This window comes from Pipistrellus hanaki (assembly GCF_964339955.1).
Source record: "Pipistrellus hanaki genome assembly, chromosome: 2".
Classification (NCBI taxonomy): domain Eukaryota; kingdom Metazoa; phylum Chordata; class Mammalia; order Chiroptera; family Vespertilionidae; genus Pipistrellus; species Pipistrellus hanaki.
This window is the reverse complement of record NC_140504.1, coordinates 39,163,816-39,190,191: the sequence shown is the minus strand read 5'-3', so window position 1 is coordinate 39,190,191 and position 26,376 is coordinate 39,163,816. Positions and strand designations below refer to the sequence as shown.

Sequence of the window (26,376 nt, the reverse complement as noted above, 5' to 3'; positions counted from 1 at the left end):
GTGGCTGAGCTGCTGCTGGTCCCTCCGAGAAGCAAGAGAGGGAACCGCTCCGGAGAGAGAGCTTGGCCCCGGTCCCGGCGGTCCGACCCCGGTGCCGCCAGTCCCTTCCGCTCGGCTCCGGCACCGGGAGCCGCAGAGCCAGCCCGCCCCTCCACGTGCCCGCGGGCCCGCCCCCGCGCCGGCCCACCCCCGGCGCCCCTCCCGGCCCCCCGCCTCCGCGGAGCCGGGCACGGGCTCGCGCGTCCCCACGCCCCCTACCGCCTCCCCTCCCCGCCCCGGAGGCGGCCCCGCCGCAGACCCCGGCCGGCGGGCCGGCCCCCGCCCATGGGCCGGCGGGCGGAGCGGCCCCGCGGGCACCGCCCTCGGCCCGCCCGCCGAGGAGGGGACGCGAGCGGGAGGCTCTGCACTCGGCCGCCCGGGCTGCGGGGACGGGACGGGTGTCGGCGGCGCGGGCGCTGCGGGCGGGGAACCGAGTCCAGGCCGGAGCCCGAGCCGCGGCGGGAGGCCGGCGGGCCGCGCGGAGATGGCGGCCGGGGCGGCGGCGGCGGCGGCGGAGGGGATGGAGCCGCGGGCGCTGCAGTACGAGCAGACCCTGGTGAGTGCGGGAGGGAGCCGAGCCGCGCGCGGAGGGGTGCGCTCCGCGCCGCTGCTCCCGGCTCCCCTCCGAGGCGCGAGGACCGGGGACCTCCCCCCAGAGCCCCGCCCAGCCTGCTGAGCCGGGGAAACTGAGGCCCGGGGGCCTGGGGGGTTGGAGGGCTAAGGGACGGGCTGCAGGCAGGGTTCTGGCGGAGGCTGGGGCCTGCAGAGGACAAGATCAGGTGCTTGTCCGAGGTGTCCTTCCCCTCACCTCTCCCCGCCAGCACACCACGTCCTCTCTGCTCCTCCCCCTGGCCACCTGGACCCGAGTCTCAGCACCCACTCCCCCTCCCCAGCACCGCTCACACCCTCCGGCCGGTGGAACTTTATCTAAGAACACCTCCATCTCCACCACCAAGACATTCTCTCTGACCCCAGGACGTGCGTTTTACTGTGCTAGACAAGAGTGTGTGGAAAGATAGTCAAACCCAGCCCCCAATAGTGGCAGGAACCCCTGCGTCTATTCTTTGGGAGGGTGGACTGCTGCACTAGGGGGACAGGAACTTAAGGGGGTACAGGTCAAGCAGGAATGCGTGTGGGATTTGGGACTTTTGTCCATGAGTATCCAGCCCCTGTCCACCCCACGGGTGTCCCTTGACCTCGTTAGAAGCAGGGATCCTGGGGTTCTGAGCTGACTTGTGGCCACCGCTGTAACTTAGGGTTTGAGACGCCTTTTGCCCTTCCTTGTGTCCCTGCGGTGGGGGGGCCCAAACTCTAGGGACGGGCTCCCTTGTAAACAGCTGGTCCTGGAATTTGCCCAGGAAGGAGGCAGGGAGGGAACCTCTGCAGGAGGAAGGAGCCCCTGGCTGTAATTGAGGCTGGGAGGTGCCCGGTTGAGAGAGGGAACGACCGGATGGAACAAGATGACAGGGAGAGGTGACAGGGGTGGGGGTGGAGCGAGGGTGTAGGGCTGGCTGAGCCTTCACATGGGGTGGGAGGTGACTGTCCGCCTGCACCAGCCAAGAATGGGCATTGGTCTAGGAAGCCAGGCACCTGGCCCTGAAACCGTGTCTATCAGTTGCACCAGCCCCAGCCCCATCTCCTTCGCCCGGTCTTTATCTCTGGTATGAGTTCTCAGGGTCAAGCTCTCTCCCGGGCACTCTCTGCTCCAGCCTCTCCCCCTCCTCCTCCTGTCGATCCCTTTGTCTTTTTCTCACAGGCTCACCTCCCACTCTGACATTGGGTCGGCCTGTGTATGCTCTACTTTGTTTCTCTCCCTTCCTCCTCCCTTCTCCTCCTTCCTCTTCCCCGCTCCTTCCCCAAGTCCTCTCTTCCCTCCCCACCTTTCCTCTCTCTGGTCTCTCTCCCTTTTCTTGCTCTCTATCTTGTTCTCTCTTTCTTTCTCTCTCTCTCTTTCTCTCTCTCTCTCTCTGTCTTTCCCTCCCTCACCACCACCACCCCCTAGTCCCAACAGGAGCCCTTTGTGTCTCGAAGCTCCGGAATCTACTCCTCCCCACCCCTCAACACATGCCCAGCTTGGCAGGTCTAGCCATGGCTCGGACACTCTCCGGTCCCATCGCCCCAGCATCACAGCCCAGCCACCAGCTTCTGGGGACTCAGGGCAGCTGCCGTGTGGGCTGAGGCCACCACGTACTCCCCACCCACCCGAGAGACTTTCCACTCCCGGCTGGGCTGGGGGGGGGGGGGGCAGGGGATGGAGAATAGGGACAAGGGGATTAGGGTGGGAGGAAGGGGTACAGCTGACTCGGTCACAGGCCAGAGGCCCAGCAGGAACGTGATAAGGATTGAGGCCCCGCCTGTTCCTAGGCCCAACTCGACTGCCCCCAGCTCCTTGAGGACCTCATTGTTACCCGTATGCCCTTGGCCATCCCTTATTCCCTGACCTTCCCTCCTCCCACTTTCAGAGCTGTAGGTTCTCCCAGCTCTCCTCTGGGGCTTCCCTCCCACTCCTCCTCAGCGCCACCCTCCCCCGGGCCGCGCTGAGAGAAGAGGACTGATTATTCTGCCACCCCCAGCGCCGCCGTGTCCCTGCACCTTGGCGGTCCCCATCCATCCGGCAGGACAGCTCCCCCAGTCTGCAATGTGCATTGTCCTCACACCCCAAGCCAAAGCGGGACCTGTGGGTTCAAGAGGGGATATATATATATATATATATATATATATATATATATATATATATATATATATAAAAACTGGGGGCTGGGAGAAGGGGAGCGGAGACCCCAGGGCCCTCCCTGGGTCCCCTCTCAGCCAGGCAGAGCTGCTAACCCTGTCTTCCCCGTTGCTCAGATGTATGGCCGCTACACTCAGGACCTTGGGGCTTTTGCCAAAGAGGAGGCCGCCCGGATCCGCCTGGCAGGGCCCGAGCCCTGGAGGAGCCCGCTGTCCCCTCCGGCTCCCCTCGAGCTCCTCGAATACGGACAGAGCCGCTGCGCCCGGTGCCGCAGTGAGAGCCGGGTTGGGCAGGGGATCTGGCTGTGCTGTCCTGGGGGGGGCAGAGGCCGTTGGTTAGCGCTGCCCCTCGGGGGTTGGGGGAGGCAGGGTAGGAGCATTTTGGTGCCAGCCCCCCCCCCCCCCTGCTGTTTCCTTCCCCGCTCCCAGTCTGTTCCGTCCGCTGCCATAAGTTCCTGGTATCCAGGGTTGGTGAAGACTGGATCTTCCTGGTCCTGCTGGGGCTCGTCATGGCGCTGGTCAGCTGGGCCATGGACTATGCCATCGCCGCCTGTCTGCAGGGTGAGGACAAGGGCTGGCCGGCGAGGGCTGGGGAACGCCAGCCTGCTTCCTCCATGCCAAACTCGTCCGAGTATCTTGGCTATTTGGCCGCCGGAGCGCCTATCTTCAGACACGACCGCTGCCTCCTCCCATCTTCTCGCCTCTCCTCTCCCACTGCCCCTCTTCCCTGCAGTGATCTCTGCCCCACGGAAGGCCTGGAGGACCCCCTCCCTGCCCCTGTGCCTGGGCTCCGTATGGCCTCCCCTGGGACAGCCTCTCCTATCCCTGCAGCCCAGCGGCCAGGCCTGGCGGGGACTGGGTGTGCCCCGCAGGGGTCCACAGCGCCTCCTCTCCCCACAGCTCAGCAGTGGATGTCACGAGGCTTGCACACCAGCCTCCTGCTCCAGTACCTGGCCTGGGTCACCTATCCTGTCGTCCTCATCACCTTCTCCGCCGGATTTACCCAGATCCTGGCTCCGCAGGCTGTCGGTACAGGAGGGAGAGAAGGGAAGGGCGGAGGTGGGTCCCCCTGAACCAGGCCCTTCAAACGACTCTGCCGGGACTGTCCGCCCTCCAGGGTCCGGCATCCCCGAGATGAAGACCATCCTGCGGGGCGTGGTGCTAAAGGAATACCTCACCCTCAAGACCTTCGTGGCGAAGGTCATCGGGCTGACCTGTGCTCTGGGCAGCGGGATGCCCCTGGGCAAGGAGGTGACTGCGGGCTGGGGAAGAAAGGAGCCCCTCCCGGTGGAGGAAGCAGCCGGGCCGGGGTCCCCGCTCACCTCCTCCCTCCTCCCCCTCTGCCCCCTCCCCCAGGGCCCTTTCGTACACATCGCAAGCATGTGTGCTGCGCTGCTCAGCAAGTTCCTCTCCCTCTTCGGGGGCATCTATGAGGTAAGGGGCACCCTGGAGGAAGGCGGAGGAGAGGGGTGGGCTGCCGGGCCCAGCCGATCGCCCGGTCCGCCACTCTCTCCAGAATGAATCCCGGAACACGGAGATGCTGGCCGCCGCCTGTGCCGTGGGGGTGGGCTGCTGCTTTGCAGCACCGATCGGAGGTGGGTGGCCGATCCAGCCCCAGCCCCAGCCCCAGCCCCGCCCTGGGCCTTCCCTCCTCATCGGCTCTGAGTCCTGCCTCCCTGGCCCCTCGCAGGTGTCTTGTTCAGCATCGAGGTCACCTCCACCTTCTTCGCGGTGCGCAACTACTGGCGGGGCTTCTTTGCCGCCACCTTCAGTGCCTTCATCTTCCGGGTCTTGGCCGTCTGGAACCGAGATGAAGGTGGGGCTCCTGGGGGATACGGGGAGCCCCTGAGATGGCTCAGGGGGGAGAGGGGGGCCTCGACGCTACACCCGCCTCCCTCTGCTCCTCTGCCTTCCCTTCAGAGACTATCACTGCTCTCTTCAAAACCCGGTTCCGGCTCGACTTCCCCTTTGACCTCCAGGAGCTGCCGGCCTTTGCTGTCATTGGGTGAGGAGCGGTGGGAGCCGGGGCCGTGGGAGAGGAGGAGGAGAGAGAGGGAAGACCTCCTCGTACAACGATGCTTCTCCCCTCTCCAGGATCGCCAGTGGCTTCGGGGGGGCGCTCTTTGTCTACCTGAACCGGAAGATCGTGCAGGTGATGCGGAAGCAGAAAACCCTCAACCGCTTCCTCATGAAAAAGTGGGTCGGCTTTGGGGGTGTGAGGGGCACAGTGCGGTGGGCGGGGGGGACTCACAGAGGGGCTGGCATACAGTGGCCCCGTCAAAAACGGGGCACTCCAGCCCTGGCCAGTTTGCTCAGCGGTTAGAGTATCGGCCCAAGGACGAAAGGGTTGAGAGTTCGATTCCGGGTGAAGGACACCTACCTCCGTTGCGAGTTCGATCCCCAGCCCCAGTCAGGGCACATGCGGGAGGCAACCCATTGATGTGTCTCTTTCACATCGATTCTTCCCTCTCTCTCTCTCTCCTCCTCCTCCTCCTCCCTTCCCTTCACTCTCTCTAAAATAACCAATGAGAAAACATATCCTCAGGTGATAATTAAAAAAAAAAAAAATACACATATACACACACCGTATTTTCCGGCGCATAAGACGACCCCCTAATTTTACAGTTAAAACATAGGTTTAGGCCTATATTCGCTGTATAAGACTACCCCCCACTTCCGAGGCAACACCAGTTCTTTTTTTAATAGACTGCCTCTCTGACTCTGGCCAATCTGAGCAGGCTTTTTACTAGAACACAGTGTAGTTTCGGGTACAGAACATGTATACTGTGTTCTAGTAAAAAGCCTGCTCAGATTGGCCAGAGTCAGAGAGGCGGTCTATTAAAAAAAGAACTGGTGTTGCCTCGGAAGTGGGGGGTAGTCTTATACAGCGAATATAGGCCTAAACCTATGTTTTAACTGTAAAATTAGGGGGTTGTCTTATGCGCCGGAAAATACGGTGTGTGTGTGTGTGTGTGTGTGTGTGTGTGTGTATAGGCACTCCATTGAGAAAATCAGCCAATGGTGTTTTCCTGGTGGGTTGGACAGTTTGGCTCTTACAGGAGTTACCTGAAAACTGGCACGTCTGAATTCGCAGTCAGTAGCAGAGGGCACTTAGATCTAAGACTCAGACCTCCTAGCCTGGGCCTGGAGGGCAGACGAGCCTTTGTTTCCTCCAGGGAAGCATGGAGATGGAGACTTGTTTTAATCTCCAGGGCACAGCTCTCGCAGTGGTGACCTGAGGATTGGGAGGGGGAAGCCCGAGGCCTGACTTTTGCTGGGACTGACGTCCTTCAGGGGAAGGGCAGCCGACTGGGCCCGCTCCCTATGGCACCTTCAGTCACTTCATACGTGACCCCCGCCTCTCCCCGAGCACTGACCTTCAGCCTGAGTCACCCCAGAGAAACAGACCGACCAGGACCTCTTTCCTCCCCCGCAGAGCCCTTCTGAGGGCAAAGGAAGGGGACACAGCCCCGCGGTGTCCCAAAGGTGGACTTGCTGCCATGGCTACCCCCTAGGGAGTTTGAAGCTGACAGAATGTAGTTGGGGCTCATGATAACCCCAATGGCCACCACCCTCAGCACCGTCATCTCGTGAACAGCGAAGGGGACCTCCTCTCAGAACTGGTGCTTTTACGGGAGAGCCGAGGCTCTGCGGCCACCTCAGCCCTGAGGGGTGTGAGGGCCCCCGGCCTCTCACCCGTGGCCAGTGCATCGCCGTGTCTGACGCTGTGAATCCTACATCTCTAGGCGCCTGCTCTTCCCGGCTCTCGTGACCCTGCTCATCTCCACGCTGACCTTCCCCCCTGGCTTGGGACAGTTCATGGCTGGACAGGTAACCCCAGGCAGAACAGGAACGCATGCTTTCCGCTGGGATGCACCCCTCCTAACGCCAACAGCCCCTGCCCTCCTGCGGGCCCCGTCCCCGCATCCTGTGTGTTCCCCGGCCTGAGGCACCCTTCTCCCCTGTAGCTGTCACAGAAGGAGACGCTGGTCACCCTGTTTGACAACCGGACGTGGGTCCGCCAGGGCCTGGTGGAGGAGTTGGAGCCTCCCGGGACTGCACAGGCCTGGAGCCCTCCGCGTGCCAATGTCTTCCTCACGCTGGTCATCTTCATTCTCATGAAGGTGGGGCTCCTTACAAACGTATGGCTAATGCTTACCCAGGCTGTCCTCAGCGCTTTCCGCATACCAACTCCTTTAAGCCTCACAACCATGCTATGGAAAGGTACCATTAGTCTCCCTGTCAAAGATGGGCATTCAAGCCCGGCCAGTGTGGTTCAGTGGTTGAGCATCGACCCATGAACCAAGAGGTTACTGATTTGATTCCTTGTCAGGATGGTCAGGGCACATGCATAGGTTGCTGGCCAATCCCTAGTAGGGGGCATGCAGGAGGCAGCCAATCGATATTCCTCTCCCATCGATATTTCTATCTCTATCCCTCTACCTTCCTCTCTAAAATTCAATAAAATTAAAAAAAAAAAAAAAAAGAAAGAAAAAGAGAGAAAGAGAGAACCCCAGCCAGTTTGGCTCAGTGGATAGAGCGTCAGCCTGCAGACGGAAGAGTTCCTGGTTCGATTCTGGTCAGGGGCACATGGCTGGGTTGCAGGCTCGGTGCCCAGTGGGGGGCATGCAGGCAGTAGCCAACCAAGGATTCTCATCATTGACGTTTCTGTCTCTTCCTCTCCCTTCCTCTCTGAAATCAATTAAAAAAAAAAAATAATGAGAAGTTGAGACATAAAGGGATCACAATTGGCCCAACATCACATAGCTCGTGGCAAAGTGAGAACTTAAACCCAAGCCATCTGGTTCTGGAGCCCTTCCTCCCTGGGGAATTCTCGGGGGGAGCTGGGGACTACCTGGAGCCAGGTGGCACGTCTGCCTGTTTGAACTGCCTTCCGCCTACAGTTCTGGATGTCTGCACTGGCCACCACCATCCCAGTTCCCTGTGGGGCCTTCATGCCTGTCTTTGTCATTGGTGAGTCTCAGTTGCCTGTTTCCCCTGCCCACCTTCTGACTGCCGCCGGGCCGTACCCTCACGGCCCGGGAGTGGGCCTTGGCCTGGCCCTGTCCCAGTGCCCACCCCCAAAGGACTGTCCCCTGCACTGAATGACCCACCGGCTCCTCCCCCACCCTCTGACCCTCTCTCTTCCTAGTGTTCCCACCCTCCCCCTCCACTGCCTATTTCTCTTCCCACCCCACTCCCTGAAGGAGCGGCATTTGGGCGTCTGGTGGGCGAAAGCATGGCCGCCTGGTTCCCGGATGGCATTCACACGGACAGCAGCACCTACCGGATTGTGCCTGGGGGCTATGCCGTGGTGGGTGAGTGCTCCCTGCTCCGGTTCCCCCACAGGCCCTGGACAACCCCTGGGAGGGCCACAGGGCCTGAGGCTCTGGTGCCCCCTGCTGGCAGAAACCAGGCTTCCTTCCAATGCAGAAACCCAATTCTCAAAACTGTCCTGGGCAGCCCTGAGGGTGCCCCTGGGACTGTCCCCAGGTGGGAAGGGCCATCTGGTCCCCGGAAACCCTGAGGAGACTGAAGGTAGCTTCCCTAGGAGCGGCTGCACTGGCAGGAGCGGTGACACACACGGTGTCCACGGCGGTGATCGTGTTTGAGCTCACGGGCCAGATCGCCCACATCCTGCCCGTCATGATCGCCGTCATCCTGGCCAACGCGGTCGCCCAGAGCCTGCAGCCCTCGCTCTACGACAGCATCATCCGAATCAAGAAGCTGCCTTATCTGCCTGAGCTGGGCTGGGGCCGCCACCAGTACGGAGGGCTGGGCAACCGAGGGGTTAGGGGGGGGGGAGGGCAGAAGGTGGCCCAGGACCCCCTCACACCCGCCTCCAAGCAGGGTCCACAGTCAGTGAAGCTGGGAGACCAGCCACCTTGCTCCCTCCTGCCCAGAGCTCCTCCCCTTGTCCAGACCCTGGAGGGACTCCTGCTTGGCCTTTCGTCCTTGTCCCCATGGGCTCTGGGCCTTCCTTACGGCCCTGCCGGTGGTGCCCCGGCTCTCCTCCCCATGCTGACCACAAACCAGTGCCTCTCCCTGCCCCCAGGCAGTACCGGGTGCGAGTGGAGGACATCATGGTGCGAGATGTCCCCCACGTGGCCCTCAGCTGCACCTTCCGGGACCTGCGGCTGGCGCTGCGCAGGACCAAGGGCCGCATGCTCGCCCTGGTTGAGTCCTCTGGTGAGACCAGCGGGGGGCCGGGACCTCTCTGAGCGTCCCCAGGGTCGCTGCCCGGAAAGGGGGAGGGAACAGGAAGAGCCAGCGTTTGCCAGGCAGGGCTTTCCCCCTGGCGTGGGGCCTGCGTCCAAGGCCCCCCTCTGAGGGCGGGAGGAGGTTGGGGGCGGGGAGGAGGGCCTCACTCTCGGCTCCGGCGTCCTCCCGCCCGCTCCGTGCAGAGTCCATGATCCTCCTGGGCTCCATCGAGCGCTCGCAGGTGGTGGCGCTGCTGGGGGCCCAGCTGAGCCCGGCCCGCCGGCGGCAGCACATGCAGGAGCGCAGAGCCGCCCAGACCCCTCCGCCGCCCCTGGACCCGGAGAGTCCCTCCAGCCCCGAGAGCTCGGTGCGCTTCCAGGTGAGGCCAAGCCCTGCAGTCACACTCTCCTCCTCCTAACGGTGCGGAGACTGGTCAGGAGCGCGGCCGAGCGGCATCCCGGGGCCCCGCCTCACCGGCCCCTCTGCCTGTGCAGGTGAGCACAGAGGACGCGGGCTTCCCGGCAGCCCGCGGGGACCCTCACAAGCCCCTGAAGCCCGCTCTCAAGAGGGCGTCCAGCAACTCCATGAGCCTCAGGGAGAGCCCCTCAGGTGAGCCCAGCACCCGCCCCCACCTCCCTCCGCCCACAGGGCCGGCCCGGCCTCTGAGGCCACACAAGGGCCCCTGCGCACCTTTTATTTTCTATTTATTTTTTTAATATATCTTATTGATTTTTTACAGAGAGGAAGAGAGAGGGATAGAGAGTTAGAAACATCCATGAGAGAGAATCATCGATCAGCTGCCTCCTGCACACCCCCTCCTGGGGATGTGCCCGCAACCAAGGTACATGCCCTTGACCGGAATCGAACCTGGAACTTTCCAGTCCGCAGGCCGATGCTCTATCCATTGAGCCAAACCGGTTCCGGCCCCTGTGTGCCTTTTAGCTGGGGCGCGTCCGGGCGAAGAGGCTGCCTGAATGGACCAGGGGTAGAACCAGGATGCCTCTCCCCTTGCCCTCCTCTCCCCCTTCCCCTCCTCCCCGCTCCCCCAAAGATGACATTGTCCCAGGGCCTTGTGTTTGGGAACACAGGGAACGTGGAGCAGGCTGGCATCGCCCTCAGGAGCCTCTTCTGTGGCAGTCCGCCCCCGGAGGGCGCTCCAGAGGTGAGTGGCTGCAGCCTCTCCTCCAGCTCAACCTCTAACGCCACCGAGATCACCTCTGCCGTGGCCCCGTAGCACCTGCTTCCACTCCCCCTGCCCTTCTGCCCTCCTAGATGCCAGCTCTGTCCTTGCAATGCACCCTCCCCCTGGCTCACCTCTCTTCTCACCTCCCTTCTCCCTTTAACTCAATCCCTCTTCTCTCCCTGTCGGCTCTAACCAAGCTGGAGAAGTCGGAATCCTGTGAGAAGCGCAAGCTGAAGCGGGTCCGAATTTCCCTGGCAGTAAGTGCTCCCTTCTTTCTGCAGCGAAGGGGCACTAGACAGGGCAGGCTGGGGTCTGTGTGATAAACCTCCCCCCCCCGGAGGGGGGTGTACCCCCTTTCCCCGGCCCCAGCTGCCAGCCTCCCTCTCTCCTAGAGCGACTCAGACCTGGAAAGTGAAATGACCCCTGAGGAGGTAAGGTGTGACTGGACTCCGGACCCTGTTTCTTCCGGGGTGTGTTCAGTCATCCTCTTGGCTTCTGTCCCCATGGGAGGGACGCGCGCGGGGTAGGAAAAGGGGCAGGCCCAGCGTTCCGGGAGGTGAGGGCCGCTGGTGGCACCTCCTGCCTGACCCTCCTAGTCTCCTGCCCTCAGATTCTGGAGTGGGAGGAGCAGCAACTAGACGAACCGGTCAACTTCAGCGACTGCAAAATCGACCCTGCCCCCTTCCAGCTGGTGGAGCGGACCTCGTTGCACAAGGTAGGGCCAGCAACCCGGGGCTGGCCTGGGTGGGTGGGGGTCTAGCCCTCCCACAAGTGTGGACTCGAGCCGGCGGGCACAAAAAGGGACAGCAGAGAGCGTGCTCTGTGCTGAGATGTTTTCCAAGCACGCTGCTTCAAACCATGGGAGGCCAGGCGCGGGGTCCCCTCGGCCTCTTCCTGCCTGCGGTGGAATCAAGCATCATCTTTCCTCTTCTCAGCCTTGCCCCCTGGGAACTCTGGACCAACGCAGCAACAAAGACCGGGCTCAAGCTGGGTGGGAGCCAGGAGGCCAGGCTAGGGTCAGAGCGAGGAGGGAGGCTGCCAGCTCCCAACAAGGCTGATACACTCACACTGGGGGAAAAAAAAAAAAAAAAAAAAAAAAGGGTGAGAAACAAGCAGGAAAAGAAAATCTAATAAACAAGCTAACAAACATCCAAGTAGGGGTGGGGACACTGCCGAGAAGAGATCAACAAAGATGAGAAAGGCCCAGTGGGGGGCCTGGAATGTCAGACCCCAGAAAGTCTCAGGGAACGTAGGCCGGAGGAAAACAGGCGAGGACAACAGGCGAGGACGCAGGAAGACAGCTCAACAGAAGGACAAAACCAGCCTGCGGAGACGGGGAGAAAACTTGAGCGCAGACAGGTTGGTGGTGGGTGAGGCGGGCGTTAGAAAGCGGGGCTCTCTGTGAGGACTGGCTGCCTTGGGCTCCCCAGAATGGGGCATGGCGGCATCCTTGGGCACCTTCAGGCTGCTCAGGGCAGGCACACACCCAGCAGGCTGCTAGGGCAGAGCCCTGTTTTAGCTAAATTGTTAGATTTTAACGTGCAAACCTCTGTTGTGCGGGGGGCCGGGGCCTGCGGGGGAGCATTCCCGAGGTCTGCAGTTTGCACAGCTAACTGAGAGGCAAGCTGTGCCTCAGAGCCAGTTTAGTGTAGACAAGCAGGGTCCCTGGCAGGGAACAAAAGAGAAACAAAAAAAACAAAAGCAAAAAACAAAATGTATGAAAGGAACGTGTAATTCTTCGGTAAAGACCTCTGATCAAAGTGAGTGAGGCAGGGCAGTGCAGTTGCAGAAGAAAAAGGAAGTAGGCCCGAGAATAATACATTTGGCTTTTATTTTAAAGCAGGGGTGGGGAACCTTCTCGCTGCCAAGGCCCGTTTGGATATTTATAACATCGTCCGTGGGCTGTACAAAATTATCAGCTATTTATATATGAGCCTGCTGTGTTCGGTCAAACGTTTCATCAATTCACCCCTCACACCTTGGCAGGGCCAGACCAAATGATTTTGTGGACCTTATATGTTCCCCCACCCTGATTTAAAGTCTTTCTTCCCAAGAAGGCTAAAGCTTTTCCATCATCTTACTTAGTTCCCAAACGTCGCAGAAAGATGCTGATGATGCTGACGTTCTATGAGTGCCTGCTGAGCCTCAGGCACTGGGCTAAGCTGTCCACATGTTTGATTTCATCCTCACAGCCACACTGTGAGATAGATCGTGTGATACTTACAGTTTTTATGGATGGGGACATTAAAATTCAAAGAAGTTAAGCAGCTTGGCCAAGATCACATAGCCAGCCAGTATGTAGCAGAATCCAAAACTGGCCCAAAAGCCTGTGGATTGAACCATTTTAATGCATGGGGAAACTGAGGCAGTGGGGTCACTTGCCTCGGTCAGTATCGCAGAGTCAGGCCGAGAGCCCAGAGTTCCTGGCCCCGGGCCCAGTATTCTTTCAGCGGGCCACGCTGTCCCTCTCCCTTTCAACTCACTGTTCCCAAGCCCAAGAAATGCAGGCTCTCCAATGAACTCCCTGGTGTCTAATGAAATTAAAATGAAAAAGAACAAAGTAGGTGTTTGTTACAAACTTTAAAAAAAAAAAAAAAAATCAGAGGAAGCGAAACCTTTGAGGAACCGACTACCCAAAGTACAAAGAACTGGAAGTGATAAGAACAGAAGATTAGAATTCAAAATGTCCTTGCAGGTCCGAGGAGTCAGTAAGTAGTAGCTCAGTTAAGTTCAGGAGGGGAACATCCAGAGGGGCCAGGGAATACATGAGACTATTTAGGAACCTGTGCCACCGGAGATTACCTTATCAGCTAAGTCCCGCATTCATTCAGGGGCCACCTACCCGGCAGCAGTGAGTGGAGGTGAGGGAGGAAGTAGAGTGCCAACACGGGGTCAGACTGAACCTGATCCTCGTCCCGCCCAGTGCTGGCTAGCTGTGTAACCTTGTAAAATTTCTTCGCTTCTCTGTGCTCCGTTTCCTTATCTGTAAAATGGGGTACGAGGACAGTACCTGCACCATAGGGTTTTCTGAGGATTAGGGAGGTCAGACATGTGAGCCACTCAGAAAAGAACCTGGCACATAGTAAGTAGTCAGTATATTTTAGAAATCACCACTAGTTATGCTTAGAGGTGAAAAATAGAGGGCTTTAAGGAAGTGTGGCGTAATGAAGGAAGTGTGCAAGAAATTAATATTTTCAGGATAGGATGAGTGATTAGGTGAGGCTGGAAGCTAGAGAGTCTGGTGGAATCTGAGAAGAGAAAGACAGGCTGAGATGGACTTAAAAAGGGTCCTATAGGCCATTCTGGGGAGTCTGGGCTCTAACTCTGAGAAAGCTGATAGGATGGGAATTCTTGGATAGAAGGGAGGCAGAAAGGATAACCCATTAAGATGTTATAGTCCCATCCTGGCCGGTGTGCTAAATGGTTAGAGCATCAGCCTGTGTACCAAAGTGTCTCAGGTTCCTTTCCAGTGAAGGACACATACCTAAATTGCAGGTTTGATCCCTGGCCCTTGTCGGGGCAAGTGTGGGAGGCAGCCAATCGATGTGCCTCTCTCCTCACATATATGTTTCTCTCTCTCTCATATATATATATATATATATATATATATATATATATATATATATATATCACACACACACTAGAGGTCTGGTGCACAAAATTCATGCAGGGGGGTGGAGTCCTTCAGCCCAACCTGCACCCTCTCCATTCCGGGACCCCTTGGGAGATGTCTGACTGCTGGTTTAGGCCCAATCCCTACAGGCAGTTGGACATCTCTCTTGTAATCCAGAACCGCTGGCTCCTAACTGCTCACCTGCCTGCCTGCCTGATCACCCCTAACTGCCCTCCCCTTCTGGCCTGATCACTCCTAACCACCTCTGCCTCAGCCCCTGTCACTGTGGCTTTGTCTGGAAGGATGCCTGGAAGATGTCCTGTCTAATTAGCACATTACCTTTTATTAGATAAGAAGTATAGATATCCTTCCCTCTTTCCCACCCTTTCTAAAAGCAATGGAAAAAACCTCAGGTGAGGATTAACCAAAAATAAATAAAAAAGATGTTACAGTCCCATCCTGATCAGGATGGTGAGGAAGTCAGGAAGAATTGCCAGGATGTTTAGGAGGTAGATCAATAAGGCTTGGTGACTCCCCAGGACAAGTGGTTTACAAACCCAAAAGGCATATCATCAGAAGCTCACTCTGATTAGGATTATGGAAAATTCAGGGGAACGAATTAATATGACCGTTGAGAGAGGATGAGATGGATTATTAAACATAAGAAGACAAATCCAAGGGATTATTAGTACAGGATATATATATATATATATATATATATATATATATATATATATATGTATAATTTCAGAGAGGAAGGGAGAGAGCGATAGAAATATCAATGATGAGAGAGAACCACTGATTGGCTGCCTCCTACACACCCCACACTGAGGATCGAGCCCACAACTTGGACATGTGCCTTGACCAGAAATCAAACCGTGACCTCTTGGTTCATAGTCAACCACTGAGCCACACCAGCAGGGCAATACAGGAAATCTTATTAAGATATGTTTCCCAATGAAATCAGATGAGGAAATTAAAGATAACTTGTAGCATGTAGGATTCAAGGAACTTACTAAACAAACAATGGCAGTTATGACATTTATTAAAGGAACACAGAAAAACTTATGCTAAAACTGGAATTCCACCTCCTTTTATAAGTACTGTCATGCCTTAGGAGGAGGAAATTAGGAAAGTTCAGGAAGTTCTTTCCTAAAGAATTCAGCAGATGTACAAGAAAACATTTTTAAAGTGTTAAAATCATTATAATGATTTCTGAGCAGCTGGTACTCAAGAAGCTGGAATAGTAATGCCCATTTGAATTCAAGCATTAAGCCAAGAGGCTTACAAGTAAACTATAAACAGTGTGATAACTGATAGGCCAAAAATTCCAGGAACTGCTGAGTCAGTAGAGTGTTTTTACAAGACATCTGGCCCCAGAAAATCCACTTGGAGCACAAGAAGAACTAGCTGACAATCTCTGAAGCCTGGGTGGTTACACTGGAAAGCCTGGGGGAAGGGTCCAAAGCAAGAAAAACATGGGGGTTGGGGGAAACTATTGTCCCTTGGACTGTAAGCTACATGTCAACAAGACCTGGGATGCTTTGGGCCCTAGAAAAGGCAAACTGAGAGAGACATACAGAGTGCTGCAGGCCAATACTGGGGACCGGGGGGGACCGGGAAGGGGGGAAGATCAGAGCCAGGGTGAGGGATACCTTACATGTTCAGCCAGCTGAGGGCAAAGGGGAAGCATGTGTCAGCCACCCAGGCTGGGTCAGAGGAACAGGACTCGGGGCCAGTGCTGTTAAGGGGGGCGTGGAACGTTCCCCCTGGATATATCCATGACTAATCGGACATCCGCATAGGCCCACTAGGGCAGTGCCTGCTCCCAGAGGGCACTGAAAAGTGGCCCGGAGCTGCTGGGCCACGACTTACTGAGGACCCCCAGCAAGTCACTGAGCCTCATGCGGCCTGTCCTGTACAATGGGTGTCAGACTTCCCAGGACAGTGCTAACATTAAACATGAATTAATGTGAGACTTAGCTAGGTGCCTGGCCAATCATTAGGTGTCGCATTTAAACAGCTCTCTCATCCGTTCTCCTTGCTAACATGGATAAAGAATCCTTCCTCTGTTTCCCATCCATATGAAGATTCTCACTATCAAGTTTCTGAAGATTGGTTGCACCATCTCATACTTTTCCCTCCAGTTGGCCTCCCCGCTCCCCCACCATCTGTAGCACCCCCTCTATCCTGCTCCCACCCCAACACCTCCTCCTGGGCCCCTCTCCCCTTGAGCATAAAGCCCGATGTTTGTCTCCCCGCCCTGTAGACTCACACCATCTTCTCCCTCCTGGGAGTGGACCACGCCTATGTCACCAGTATTGGCAGGCTCATCGGGATCGTTACCCTCAAGGAGGTAAGACGACAGTGGCTGTCAACGCCACTTCCGCTCCCAAAAAGGCACGGGAGGAGCTCATGTCCAGCCACCTGGAGGGGGCGGCTGGAGAGTGTGACCCTCTCCCCATTCCAGCTCCGGAAGGCGATCGAGGGCTCCGTCACGGCGCAGGGCGTCAAGGTCCGGCCGCCCCTCGCCAGCTTCCGCGACAGCGTCACCAGCAGCAGCGACACGGAGACGACGGAGGTGCACGCGCTCTGGGGGCCGCGCTCCCGCCACAGCCTCCCCGGGGAGGGCAGCCCTTCCGACAGCGATGACAAGTGCCAGTGACGGCCTTGGCAGGCAGCCTGGGGTGGCAGTGGCCTTGCTGTCCAGCCCGGACCCTGCAGCTCCCCTGTCCCTTCTGCCGTGGGAAAGCAGGAGGCAGCTACAGCCAAAGGTCGGGGCCCCGGCCCCCACTCCCAGACCAGGGCACCAGCCTCTTCCACTTCGCCCTACTCGGGATCGGGCACAGCGCCCCCTGGAAGTGTTGCGAGGGCAGGGAGATCCGCTCTGCCCTGGCGGGATGGGGATGGGGATGGGGATGGGGATGGGGCGTGGTACTTGACCCCTGCTGCCCCTTTGAGGCGGGGAAAGGGGTAGAACTACGATGGGTTTATACTGGAACCTCCAATGACCAGATGTATATAGAGATTTACAAAGATTTTTATATTAATTTAATAAAACAAATTCTTAAATAGAACAAAATAAACACCTACTGAGCCACTTGTATAGAGAATGCTTGTGCCCATCACCTCGTGTTCTTGCCTTGGGCGGGCCCTCCTGCCTGCCAAAGCCTGCAAGGCCTGCAATCTGTGGCCACCTACACCCCACGGCCTTAAAACTCCGAGCCTGCTGTCCGTGGAGTATAGGATCCGCAGAGGCCTCCACTGCTGGGCCATCGCACCCTGGCTGCCCCCAGGACTGTAGCTCTGGCCTTTCCTGCAGCCAAAAAGGCACTGCCCTCTTTCCTCCCCAAGGAGAGGCGCTCCCTTGGCACAACTCCTGCCCTGCTCGGGGGCGCCCGTGTGGCCCCCTGGTGGCCCTCTCTGGAAGAACACAGAAGTCACATCTCTGTAACAGCCAGAGCCGTGTCCTCTTCCAACTCTGCCCGACAGCAGCCCGGTGGGCTGGGAGCCCCGGGGGTCCCTGCCCACACACCCTCCAAGGGCCTGGGAGAGGGCCCAGACCCCTTCAGGGTGGCCAGGAAGAGGTCCCATCATTCCAACGCCTCCCAGAGAAGATCCGACTGAAAGAACAGACCACAACCCCTCTTTCTTTAGGAAATAAGATTTAGAGACCATGGAGAGGTGTATGTAGCACAGGATGAGCCCAGCTGGGAAAGGGACCCCGGGGGACGGCTCAGTGGCTCCCTGGGCGGGGGTGGTTCTACCAAGCACTGTACATGACGTGGAGGTGAGGAGAGAAGCGGGGGAGAGAGGCGGGGGAGGGGCAGGGGGGCCGGGCTCCCTTCCGCTCTATCCCACGTAGCCCAGTCACGACTGCCCCCTCGGAGGTTCACATCACCAGAGGAGGAAACAGGTGGCGTTTTTTGATTTAAGAACATGAAACATCACTCTGCCACTGCTGTAGCCATGCCCCAGGGGCCCCGGGCAACCCCCGGCAAGCCCCAGGAGTGGGGGCTGGACATGCGCCCCCAGCCTGGCCCCTGCCTCCTCTCTAGACACTTTCATGCAAAAACACACAATGAGGAGTGAGTGCTCCCAGGAGCGCCCCCAGGCGTTGGAGCTCTGCTGGAAGCCTCGAGCCCACGACGGCACAGAGGCTGTGTGCCCCCCCTGCCGCAGCCAGGGGGCACGTGCCACCGCCGGGCACGATGTGCGTCACTGTTCCTCCGGCTCCAGCTCGTCCTCCTCTAAGGGCACCGCCCCAGAAGAGGCCACGTCGGAGGCTTGCCGCTGGCGCTCCCAGCTGCCCGCCGGGGGGCAGAGCGGCTGGCAGTCCTCGCAGGGGGCCGGCTCCACCTCGGCGGGGGAAAGGCAGGGCTCTGTGAGGGGCGAGTTGTAGGGCGAGTCCTGGGCCTCCAGGGGGCCCAGGCTGCGGAAGGCACTTTCCCGGCTGGGGGGCAGTTTGGCGAGAAGCAGCTCTTCACCCAGCAGCTGGGAGGCCAGGTGGGCCGGGGAGCCCAGCAGCCCGTCCTCCAGGCTGCACAGGCTGGAGCACAGGGTGTCTGGGGACACTGTCTGCGAGCAGTCGCTCTCGGGCTCCACGGAGCCCTGGCGCACAGGCCGGGAAAACCGGTGGCCGGTGAAGAGGTCCTGGAGGTGCGGTCCCAGGGGCAGCTGCCCAGCCATGTCTGTCGGGGAGAGAACAGAAGATAACCCCGCCAGCCCCATCTCGATCGGCCAACCCGGAGGCCACATCTCCGCTCTCTACCTTGGTACAGCTCCAGGGATGGTGGGTAAGACCTGGGGGAACTTGAGGCAAGTCACTTAACCTCTCTGCCTCAGTTTCCTTAATGGTGAATCGGGGATTCTTACATACCCACCTTACAGGGTTGCTGAGAGAACAGTCCGGCACGCAGTAAGAAAGCAATAAAGGCAGGGATACCTACATGCCGTGCAGGTTTTTCGCTGCCCAAGGGGAGTGTCCAAGGCAGTAAGTGAAATTCAGACCACACTCTGCTCACCAAGCAGCATGCCCTGGCATGGGGCTGTGCCCACCAGGAAAAGGAAAACTCTTTTTCAAATTTGCACAACGAGCCGAAACCGGTTTGGCTCAGTGGATAGAGCATCAGCCTGCGGACTGAAAGGTCCCAGGTTCGATTCCGGTCAAGGGTATGTACCTTGGTTGCGGGCACATCCCCAGGAGGGGGTGTGCAAGAGGCAGCTGATCGATAATTCTCTCTCTCATCGATGTTTCTAACTCTCTATCCCTCTCTCTTCCTCTCTGTAAAAAAAATCAATAAAATATATTTTTAAAAATTTGCACAACGATTCTGCATGGGCTAGTAGTGGCCTTGGATAAATGTAGCTATTTTCATTATATCCCGGGGTCAAAACAGGCCTGGAACTCAATCAAACAAAAACACTGTGGTTCGGGGCTGTCTTTGTCTCGGTCATCCCCATCAGTCCTCTCTGGACTCCAGCGGCCGTCTCAGAGCTGCTTTAATGCATCGCCCACTTCAGAGAATGTTAATTAGCTAAAGGGATGGGGCATGAGGACGCAACCTTCAAAGACAAAGGGGTGGGCGGGGGGGGGGGGGGGGGGTCTAGGAGGCTTGAGCCCAGAAGCTACGGAGAAAGTCAGCCATTTGGTCCCGAGAATGGGAGATGAGAGGAGGGCCTCGCACAGCTGCACGGCCCCACGGGGTCGCTTCTGCACATAGCAGCGGGGAGAGAGGCCCGAGGCCCGCCAGCCTGGAATGCGCCGATGCTAAGCTGGAGCCACGCAGCCCTGTGGGCAGTGCAGGCTCAGCAAGCTTCCTGTTTTGCCTGCGTCACAGCCCCATGAGGTGCTGTGGCTGCTGCACTAAGCATCTGTCTGTGCTGCCTCGGCCAGCCAGGAGGCTGTGTTGAGAGGACTTTCAGAGGCAAGACACGGCAGACCCTCCCAGAGACAACATGGTTGCACAGAAGGTGCTGGTGAGGTCTCCGAGCTTTTTTTTTTTTTTTTTTTGAGAACTGCGAGGCTCAACTGCATAGATGGGCAGAGAAAGGAACTACTTCATTTCCACCTGCTGACTGCCCACCCATGAGAGTGGACAGCCCTCCTGCCCACGGAAAGTCGAGCATTACCTGGACAGAGTCTGCCTCTCTCCGCTCTCCTCCCAAAGGCTGAGGGCATTCTGGATCTCCCCTTCCCGAAGCCGAGCTCTGAACCAGAGGGCCTGTCAGGCAGTTCCACCCCGGGTGGTGGCAGTCCTAGTACGGAATGTCCTCTCACCTGAGTCAGTTCCCCCAGGAAAGTCCTCATCATAGGATTCATCGGTCGAGTCCTCACCATCCACTGAAGACCATGCCCGGAGCTTGGCTTCTGCAATGGCAAATTGCTCGGCCACTCCTGTGGGGGAAGACATGGAATTCATTAGCAGAAGCGAGCTAAGAGTAGGGCTCAGCTTGGAGACAGAAGAGGGAAGACACATGGGTGTGGAAACACCCCAAACCCCACATCAGGCCCAAGGAGATGAGAGAGAACATCCCTATGACAAACGCGAGGCTGACTGTCTCTCTGTCACTCACCTGCCGCAAAGCGAGCCTCTTGCTCACCCTCACTGAGATCCGAATAGGAGGAAAAGGCTGATTCCAAGGCAGCAGGAGAGTCGCTTGGCTTGCTCCAGCCCTTCCACTCAATAAGGTGAGCCACTCGACCCTGGGCCATGGCAGTGGGCTTGGTCACGTGGTCCTTCACCGCCTGGGAAATACCTGGAGGTGGGGCAGAGTCAGAAAGCCTGGTAAGAGCATGGGGCAGGGAGCATCTGGGAGGGAAGTGTAAGGGTGGTGGCAAGGAGGGTCCACATGTGCCTTTGGCTGGGCGGGGGGCACGGATTCACCTGAGAAAGAGAGGAAAAAGGAGACAGCAGCAGGAGCTCACAGGATACAATTCCCAAGGGCATGTAAGAAAGGTCCATGCCGAAACCGGTTTGGCTCAGTGGATAGAGCGTCTGCCCTAGGACTGAAAGGTCCCAGGTTCGATTCCGGTCAAGGGCATGTACCTTGGTTGTGGGCACATCCCCAGTAGGGGGTGTGCAAGAGGCAGCTGATCAATGATTCTCTCTCATCGATGTTTCTAACTCTCTATCCCTTCCTCTCTGTAAAAAAAAAAAAAAAATCAATAAAATATATTAAAAAGAAGAAGAAAAAAAAGGTCCAAATAGCCACAGGCACGGGAAGGGGTGCATACCATGCAGAGAGGATCTGGCCAGTGCAGCGATCTCCTGGATAGTTAGGGCTCTCCGGGACTTGGGCAGCATCGCGACTGTGTCTCCAACATTCACCTTGGATGACAGAATCGGAGGGTGAGTACTCCTCTGACAGCAGTGTCCTCCCACATGCCCATTCCCCATGTTTCCCAAAGGCTGCTGGGATATGTACGAAGGTAAGAAAACAGCACCAGCAAATTGTGCTTCCCCTCCCCCCACCTCACCCCCCCCCCCCCCGGAAGCAATGGAGACGTGGGCAGGCCCAAAGGAGCAGAACGATAGCTAAGCCTCTGCCTTCCAAGCTCCCAGAGAAGAGACAGTTCTGGAAGAACCATGGAGTAGGGTCTTGGAGAAAAGAGCAATGGAAAAGGATATAATATCCAGGTTGCTTCCTTTTACCCCTCTCCTCTGTCTTCAGACCCACATTGTAGCTGTTTCGGGAGCCTATCACAGCCACAAGCTCAGGATGACCAAAAACAAACCCAACACCTTCTCCTCCTCATCTGGCCCTCACTTGGCATCATCCCACCATTCTCCAGTTCAGCCTGGCTCCAAACCTCAGCATTACCATCAACTCTCCCAAAAGCTTTCCTTACGCACTTCTGTCGTTAAGCTCTAACAATTCCATCGCCAACTGCCTCTGATACTACCCTCACCCTCCGCAGATGCTCCTTGCCCAGAGTAGCATGGCGATAGTCCCCCCAGCTCTTCTGACTCCATGCTGTGTTCTCAGCCTCCTATGTTGTGTAAGTGATCTCCTTCCCCCTTCCCATGTCTGGCGGGCTCTTTCTCATCTTCCTGGTCTTGGCTGAAATAGCACTCCCTCAGAGAAGGCTTCCTGGCCACCCTACTAGTTGTCCACCCTCCCTCTGTAACAAGTCACCACCTTCTATTAATGTATCTCGAGTGTGTAATTATGGTCTATTTTATGTCTTTCCTCATTTCTTGTTGGTCTCCCTCACTGGCCTTAAGCTCTTTCAGAAATTCAGTCTCTCTTGGTCACTGCTGCATGCCAGGGTTTAGCACAATGCCTGGCACTGAGCACTCTCTCAAAATGCACAGGCCGAATGAACAAGGCAATGCATATGTGTACACAATATTCCTGGGGTGCAACTGGTCACAACATGTCCTTGTTTAAAATCTTTCCTGGGCCCCATCCCTGTCCAGTGAAGTGCAAGCTCACAGCCAGGCACCGAAGGACTCTGTGAGGCTCTGCCTCCCACCAGGCCTGCTTGGAATCCACCCCTGATCTCCTCTGTCCAGTAAAACCCCATTTCTCACGTTCCCTGACAGCAGGCAGCCTCCTGCCTTCCTCCAGGCAAAGAAACCCGGCTTTTCCCTGGGCAAAGAATGCCATCTTTGCCTGACAAATGTTCCCTACCGTTCAAGGCCTCACTCCAGTGCCACCTCTTATTGTGTTTTCAGTCGTTTGCCCACCCCCAGCATGACCCTTGCGTCTCTCCTGAGGGATCTCAGGATGGCAGGGCCTGAGTCTGATTCATCTGGGCTCCTACCTCCACGCTGCACCTGGCTCTGTGCTCCTTGGCAAGCCCAGGCGAATGTTTCCCTCAACAAATGAATGAAGTCAGAGACGCAGGCACCCTCCCTGGCATTGCCTTAGCTCTACTCCATCGGTTCCCACCCCTCACAAGAGGGGTCCACCTGCCCCTTGACCTCAGGCCCACTCCCCCTCTGTCCCTCCCCTTCAGTACCTGGCTGGCAGGGCCCCCAAGGGTGGCGCCGGTAGCCTCTGGCCAGGCCTGGAGGGAGGAGCACCTGCTGGGTGTTTCCTGGCTCGCTCTCCCTCCCTCCCTCCCCTCATTCCCCCCAGCCGCCACCATCAGTGCCAGCACTCCGCGCAGCTGCGGCCCGGGCCCAGAGAAAAGGTGTATGTCTCCCTGGCAACCCATCACCATGCAACAGGGTCTCCAGGGATATGGCCCGGGATGCGCTGACGTCAGCGCCGGAGGCGCGAGCAGCCCGCCCGCCGATGCTGGCGAGGCGCCGAGCGGAGCAGACCGGTGGGGGCGGCCTTGCTGCCGGCCGGATAGCGCCTCCGCGCTCCGGCAAAGGAAGCCAGGAACGGGCTGGGCTGGCGAGGCGGGTGCGAGGGATACAGGTCCCCATCATGTGGATACGGTCCCCCGACCCCCTACCCACCCCAGGGGCCCAGCACCTCTGGCAAGTCCTGGCTGTCCACGGAGGCAGAGGAAGGGCGAGAGGACCGGCTCCAGCCTCGGAGGGTACGAGCGGATCCCAAGGAAGAGAGAGAGAGGCCCCGAGGAAGTTCGATCCACTCCACAGCCCACGCGGGGTCCGAGGCCACTGGGGAGGGAGGGGGGCGGGAACGCTGTTCAGCTGGGCGCCCACTTCTGCCAAGATCCCCCTCCTTTTCATCCGGTCTTGCCACATCATTCCTCCTCACCTCTCTCCCCCCCACCTCCCAGGACATCAGCCACCGCCTGGTGTTCCCACAACCCTGAAAGCTCCTATCCCACCCCCACCCCCACACACACCTCTCTGCTCCTTCTGTGGCCATCGTGCGGCAGCCACTGACCCCCTTCCTCCACTGGATACATTTTGCCATCAAACCCCTCGGGATGAAACCCAAACTTGGATAAATTCTGAATCTCCTCTGGTTTCTCAGCCTACCCATTCCTCTTGGAAAGCACACCTCATTCATCCCTCCACCGCCATCGCCCGCCCCCTCTCCACCACCATCTTGGGCCCTTTTGCAGGCTTGCTGCCTTCCTTCTCTTGGTTTTTTCCTCTCGCCAGGCTCAGCTTTACTCTTCTTCTCTGACAAGCCCATGATTTTTTTTTTTTCTTTCTTTCTTTTGCCCCAGTCCCCTACGGCTGTTTCCTGCTGGCCTGTCTGGCCCCAGCCTGGCTGTTCCTGTTTCAGCCTGGTTCCCAATAGCTAAGCCAAAGTAATTTTCCTCTTGCCACCTGAACACCCTACCCCTCGGGTTCCCGTCACCTCCCAGATCGCATCTACAGTCCCTGGTCTCACCTCTGCGACTTGTCTGACAAGTCCAGCGTCCTCCAGGCCCTTCGCGCTGCCAGAGAAACATTTTGCCCAGCACAGAAATCATAGGCATGCTGGCTGTATTGATGCAGAGAACCAAAAGCCCAGCACTGCTCCAGGCTCGGCTCCCAGTTCTATTCCTATTTTGGTTCCGGATGTTGAGCCATTCTCCTCCCCACTTGGAACCTGTTCCTAGTCACATAAGGAAAGTGTTCCTGTCTCATGGCTGTGAGGAGGTGGGCGTGCCAGGGGCCCAGCCAAGCTCTGTGGAGCTCGGCTCGCTGAGGCTCTTCCCCCTAGGCAGTGCCAACAGGCAATGTATATATCCCAACTGACCTTTAGCTGGAGCAGCCGTCTCTGTCCCTGGGCCTCATCCAGCTGGTGGTTCCCAGAAATGCTACCAACCAGAAGACAGACACAAGGTTACAGGCCATCCCTGGCCCTAGCTGGTACCTAACCCTGAGGTCAGCCAGACTCTCCCCTGACTACAAGAGGAATGACTTCCTGAACTCCGAGCGTTACAGGGCCAGAGGGATCAGAGCAGCTTGATGCTTCTCAGCTTCAAACGCTGGGGCTAATTTAGTACTACAAATCCCAGGATTCCTCATGGGAACCCAAGGAAAGTACAAATCTGAGTCTTAGTTCCAAAGAACCTCTAGTACCAACCACACAAAGGCCTGTGTGACTGACCACCTATGCTGAAACCCAGGACCCATCAGAAACCTGGCCCTCAACATCTTGAGTTCCTACCTGGCCTTAGACTTGGCGAAATCCATGACACTGAAGGAGAGTGGCCAACCACAGATGCACAGGACTAAGACCAGGCCCCAGCATGCACCATCCAGGGGAACCAAGGCAAGGGTCAGCAGTTGTGGGTAGACCTGCTTAGCTCCTGTTTCCCTCCACAGGGCAGGGGCGATTTGTTGTTATTGTTATTGTTGAGAGTGGGGGGAGGGAACTAAAAGAGTTATAAGAGGTGAGAGGTGATCAGGTGCACACAGGTGCCCCACGTTGGGTCTCAGTCCCGTTCATCAACCATCTAACTCTGAAGTGGGGAGTAAGGTTTAATCAAAAATTCCCTGGTAGGGTACTTGGACAGCGTTTGCAGGCTTGAGGAGATTGGAGCACAGATAAGCGAGGTAGGTTCCCAGGATAGGGCCATTCCCAGGGCAGCGAGAAGAGAGGTGTAGGAAGGGGTGGTGGCGGCGATGATGAATATATGTGGGTGGACAAGGACAGTCTCCATGGGCTGGAGAGGATTCACTAACCCCTCCCCAGGCCATGCGCCTCCTGCCACCCTCAGCGGTGGGATTCCAGGGGAAAGACAAGAGTCTACCCTGCAGAGCCCAGAAGCAGGCAGGCCAAGGGACCGAACCCAAGTTGATTCCGCCCTCTCCCCGCTCGGGCCTGCTCCGCTCCCTCCTCTAGCCTGGCCCGCCTCCCTGGCGCAGGCTCCTCCCTCTCCCGACACCGGCCCCTTCCTCAAGGCCCCGACCCACCCGCTCCCCGCAGCCGGACTCCCCAACCAGCGCCCGGCCTCTGCCTCTTACCCTGACCCGCCGGGCTCCGGGAGCCGACATAGCCCATGGCCGGGAACCCAGGCGCCCTAGCCCGCGCTCGGGACCCGGGCCATCGGCTTGCAGAGGGTCGGGCCGCGGCCGCCACCAGGGAGGGGAAAACCCGTCAGGGGAGGGGGGTGGGAACCGCGCATCCGCCACCGCTCCCGGGAGAGGGGACCGGCCGGTGACGTTAACGCGGGGGGCGTGGCCAGCGCGTCACCATCCAAAGTGAGAGGCGGGCGGGGCGAGCAGGCGTCAGAGCCACGCAGGGCAGGGGCATGGAAAAAGCTTGTCCTCTGCTCCCAGGCCCAACCATGGAATGAACCCTTAAGGTGGAGCAGGGGAGGGGAGTCGACATGTCTTGGAGTCTCGGCGAGAATTCATTGGACCAGGCTGACAGTAGCACTGTATGGGGCTAGGGGACCTCACTGCATCCAGCCCCCTCATTTTATTGGTGATCCCTTGTAACCAGAAAGGACCCGCCCATCAACAGCCTGAAACTCAGGACCACCTCCTTTCAACAGGGGTTTGAGCACATACTGCTTGGAAAGTGAAACCAGCCAAGTGTATTCTACTACATACCCCAGAGCTATTCAGTCTCCCTCTCCCCTCCTAACCAACAGGGCACCCAACCACGTCCACTCCACGGGCCACCCTCCAAGAAAGTGACTCCCAGCTCCCACAATCATGGACAGGGGAAGAGGTAAGAGGGGTGCCAAGTTCTAGGAAGCTGCTGTAGTGCCAGCTCTGGAAAGGAGGCTGCCCGC

At 57.9% G+C, this 26,376-nt stretch overlaps 2 protein-coding genes across 9 annotated transcripts; one reads left to right on the top strand and one right to left on the bottom strand.

Moving 5' to 3' along the window:
- The first annotated feature begins 215 nt into the window (after positions 1-215).
- CLCN2 (chloride voltage-gated channel 2) lies at positions 216-16,872 on the top strand. Its single transcript, XM_084872531.1, is given in 25 exon segments — positions 216-512; positions 514-595; positions 2,887-3,043; positions 3,199-3,330; positions 3,670-3,798; positions 3,887-4,020; positions 4,126-4,203; positions 4,286-4,364; positions 4,460-4,585; positions 4,690-4,774; positions 4,864-4,965; positions 6,516-6,600; positions 6,738-6,893; positions 7,674-7,743; positions 7,977-8,087; positions 8,321-8,534; positions 8,825-8,958; positions 9,174-9,349; positions 9,465-9,579; positions 10,059-10,132; positions 10,351-10,410; positions 10,546-10,584; positions 10,764-10,868; positions 16,036-16,122; positions 16,237-16,872. Coding segments are annotated over 25 exon segments (2,913 nt in total). The 5' UTR covers positions 216-324; the 3' UTR covers positions 16,432-16,872.
- Positions 16,873-17,414: 542 nt separating this feature from the next.
- Positions 17,415-26,292, bottom strand: FAM131A (family with sequence similarity 131 member A). 8 transcript variants are annotated; one of them, XM_084872541.1, is made up of 8 exons: positions 24,801-25,552; positions 24,387-24,447; positions 24,036-24,242; positions 23,199-23,347; positions 21,004-21,097; positions 20,343-20,525; positions 20,047-20,163; positions 17,415-18,457 (listed from the first exon to the last, which is right to left on the bottom strand). In XM_084872541.1, exons 3-8 carry the CDS (start codon positions 24,121-24,123, stop codon positions 17,985-17,987), a joined length of 1,104 nt encoding a protein of 367 aa, XP_084728667.1. In that variant the 5' UTR covers positions 24,124-24,242; positions 24,387-24,447; positions 24,801-25,552; the 3' UTR covers positions 17,415-17,984. The 8 variants fall into 8 exon arrangements, with proteins under 8 accessions (XP_084728667.1, XP_084728671.1, XP_084728673.1 ...); XM_084872545.1 differs by lacking the exons at positions 24,036-24,242; positions 24,801-25,552 and adding an exon at positions 25,601-26,292; XM_084872547.1 differs by lacking the exon at positions 24,036-24,242 and having other exon boundaries at positions 24,801-25,550.
- Between the last annotated feature and the right edge of the window lie 84 nt (positions 26,293-26,376).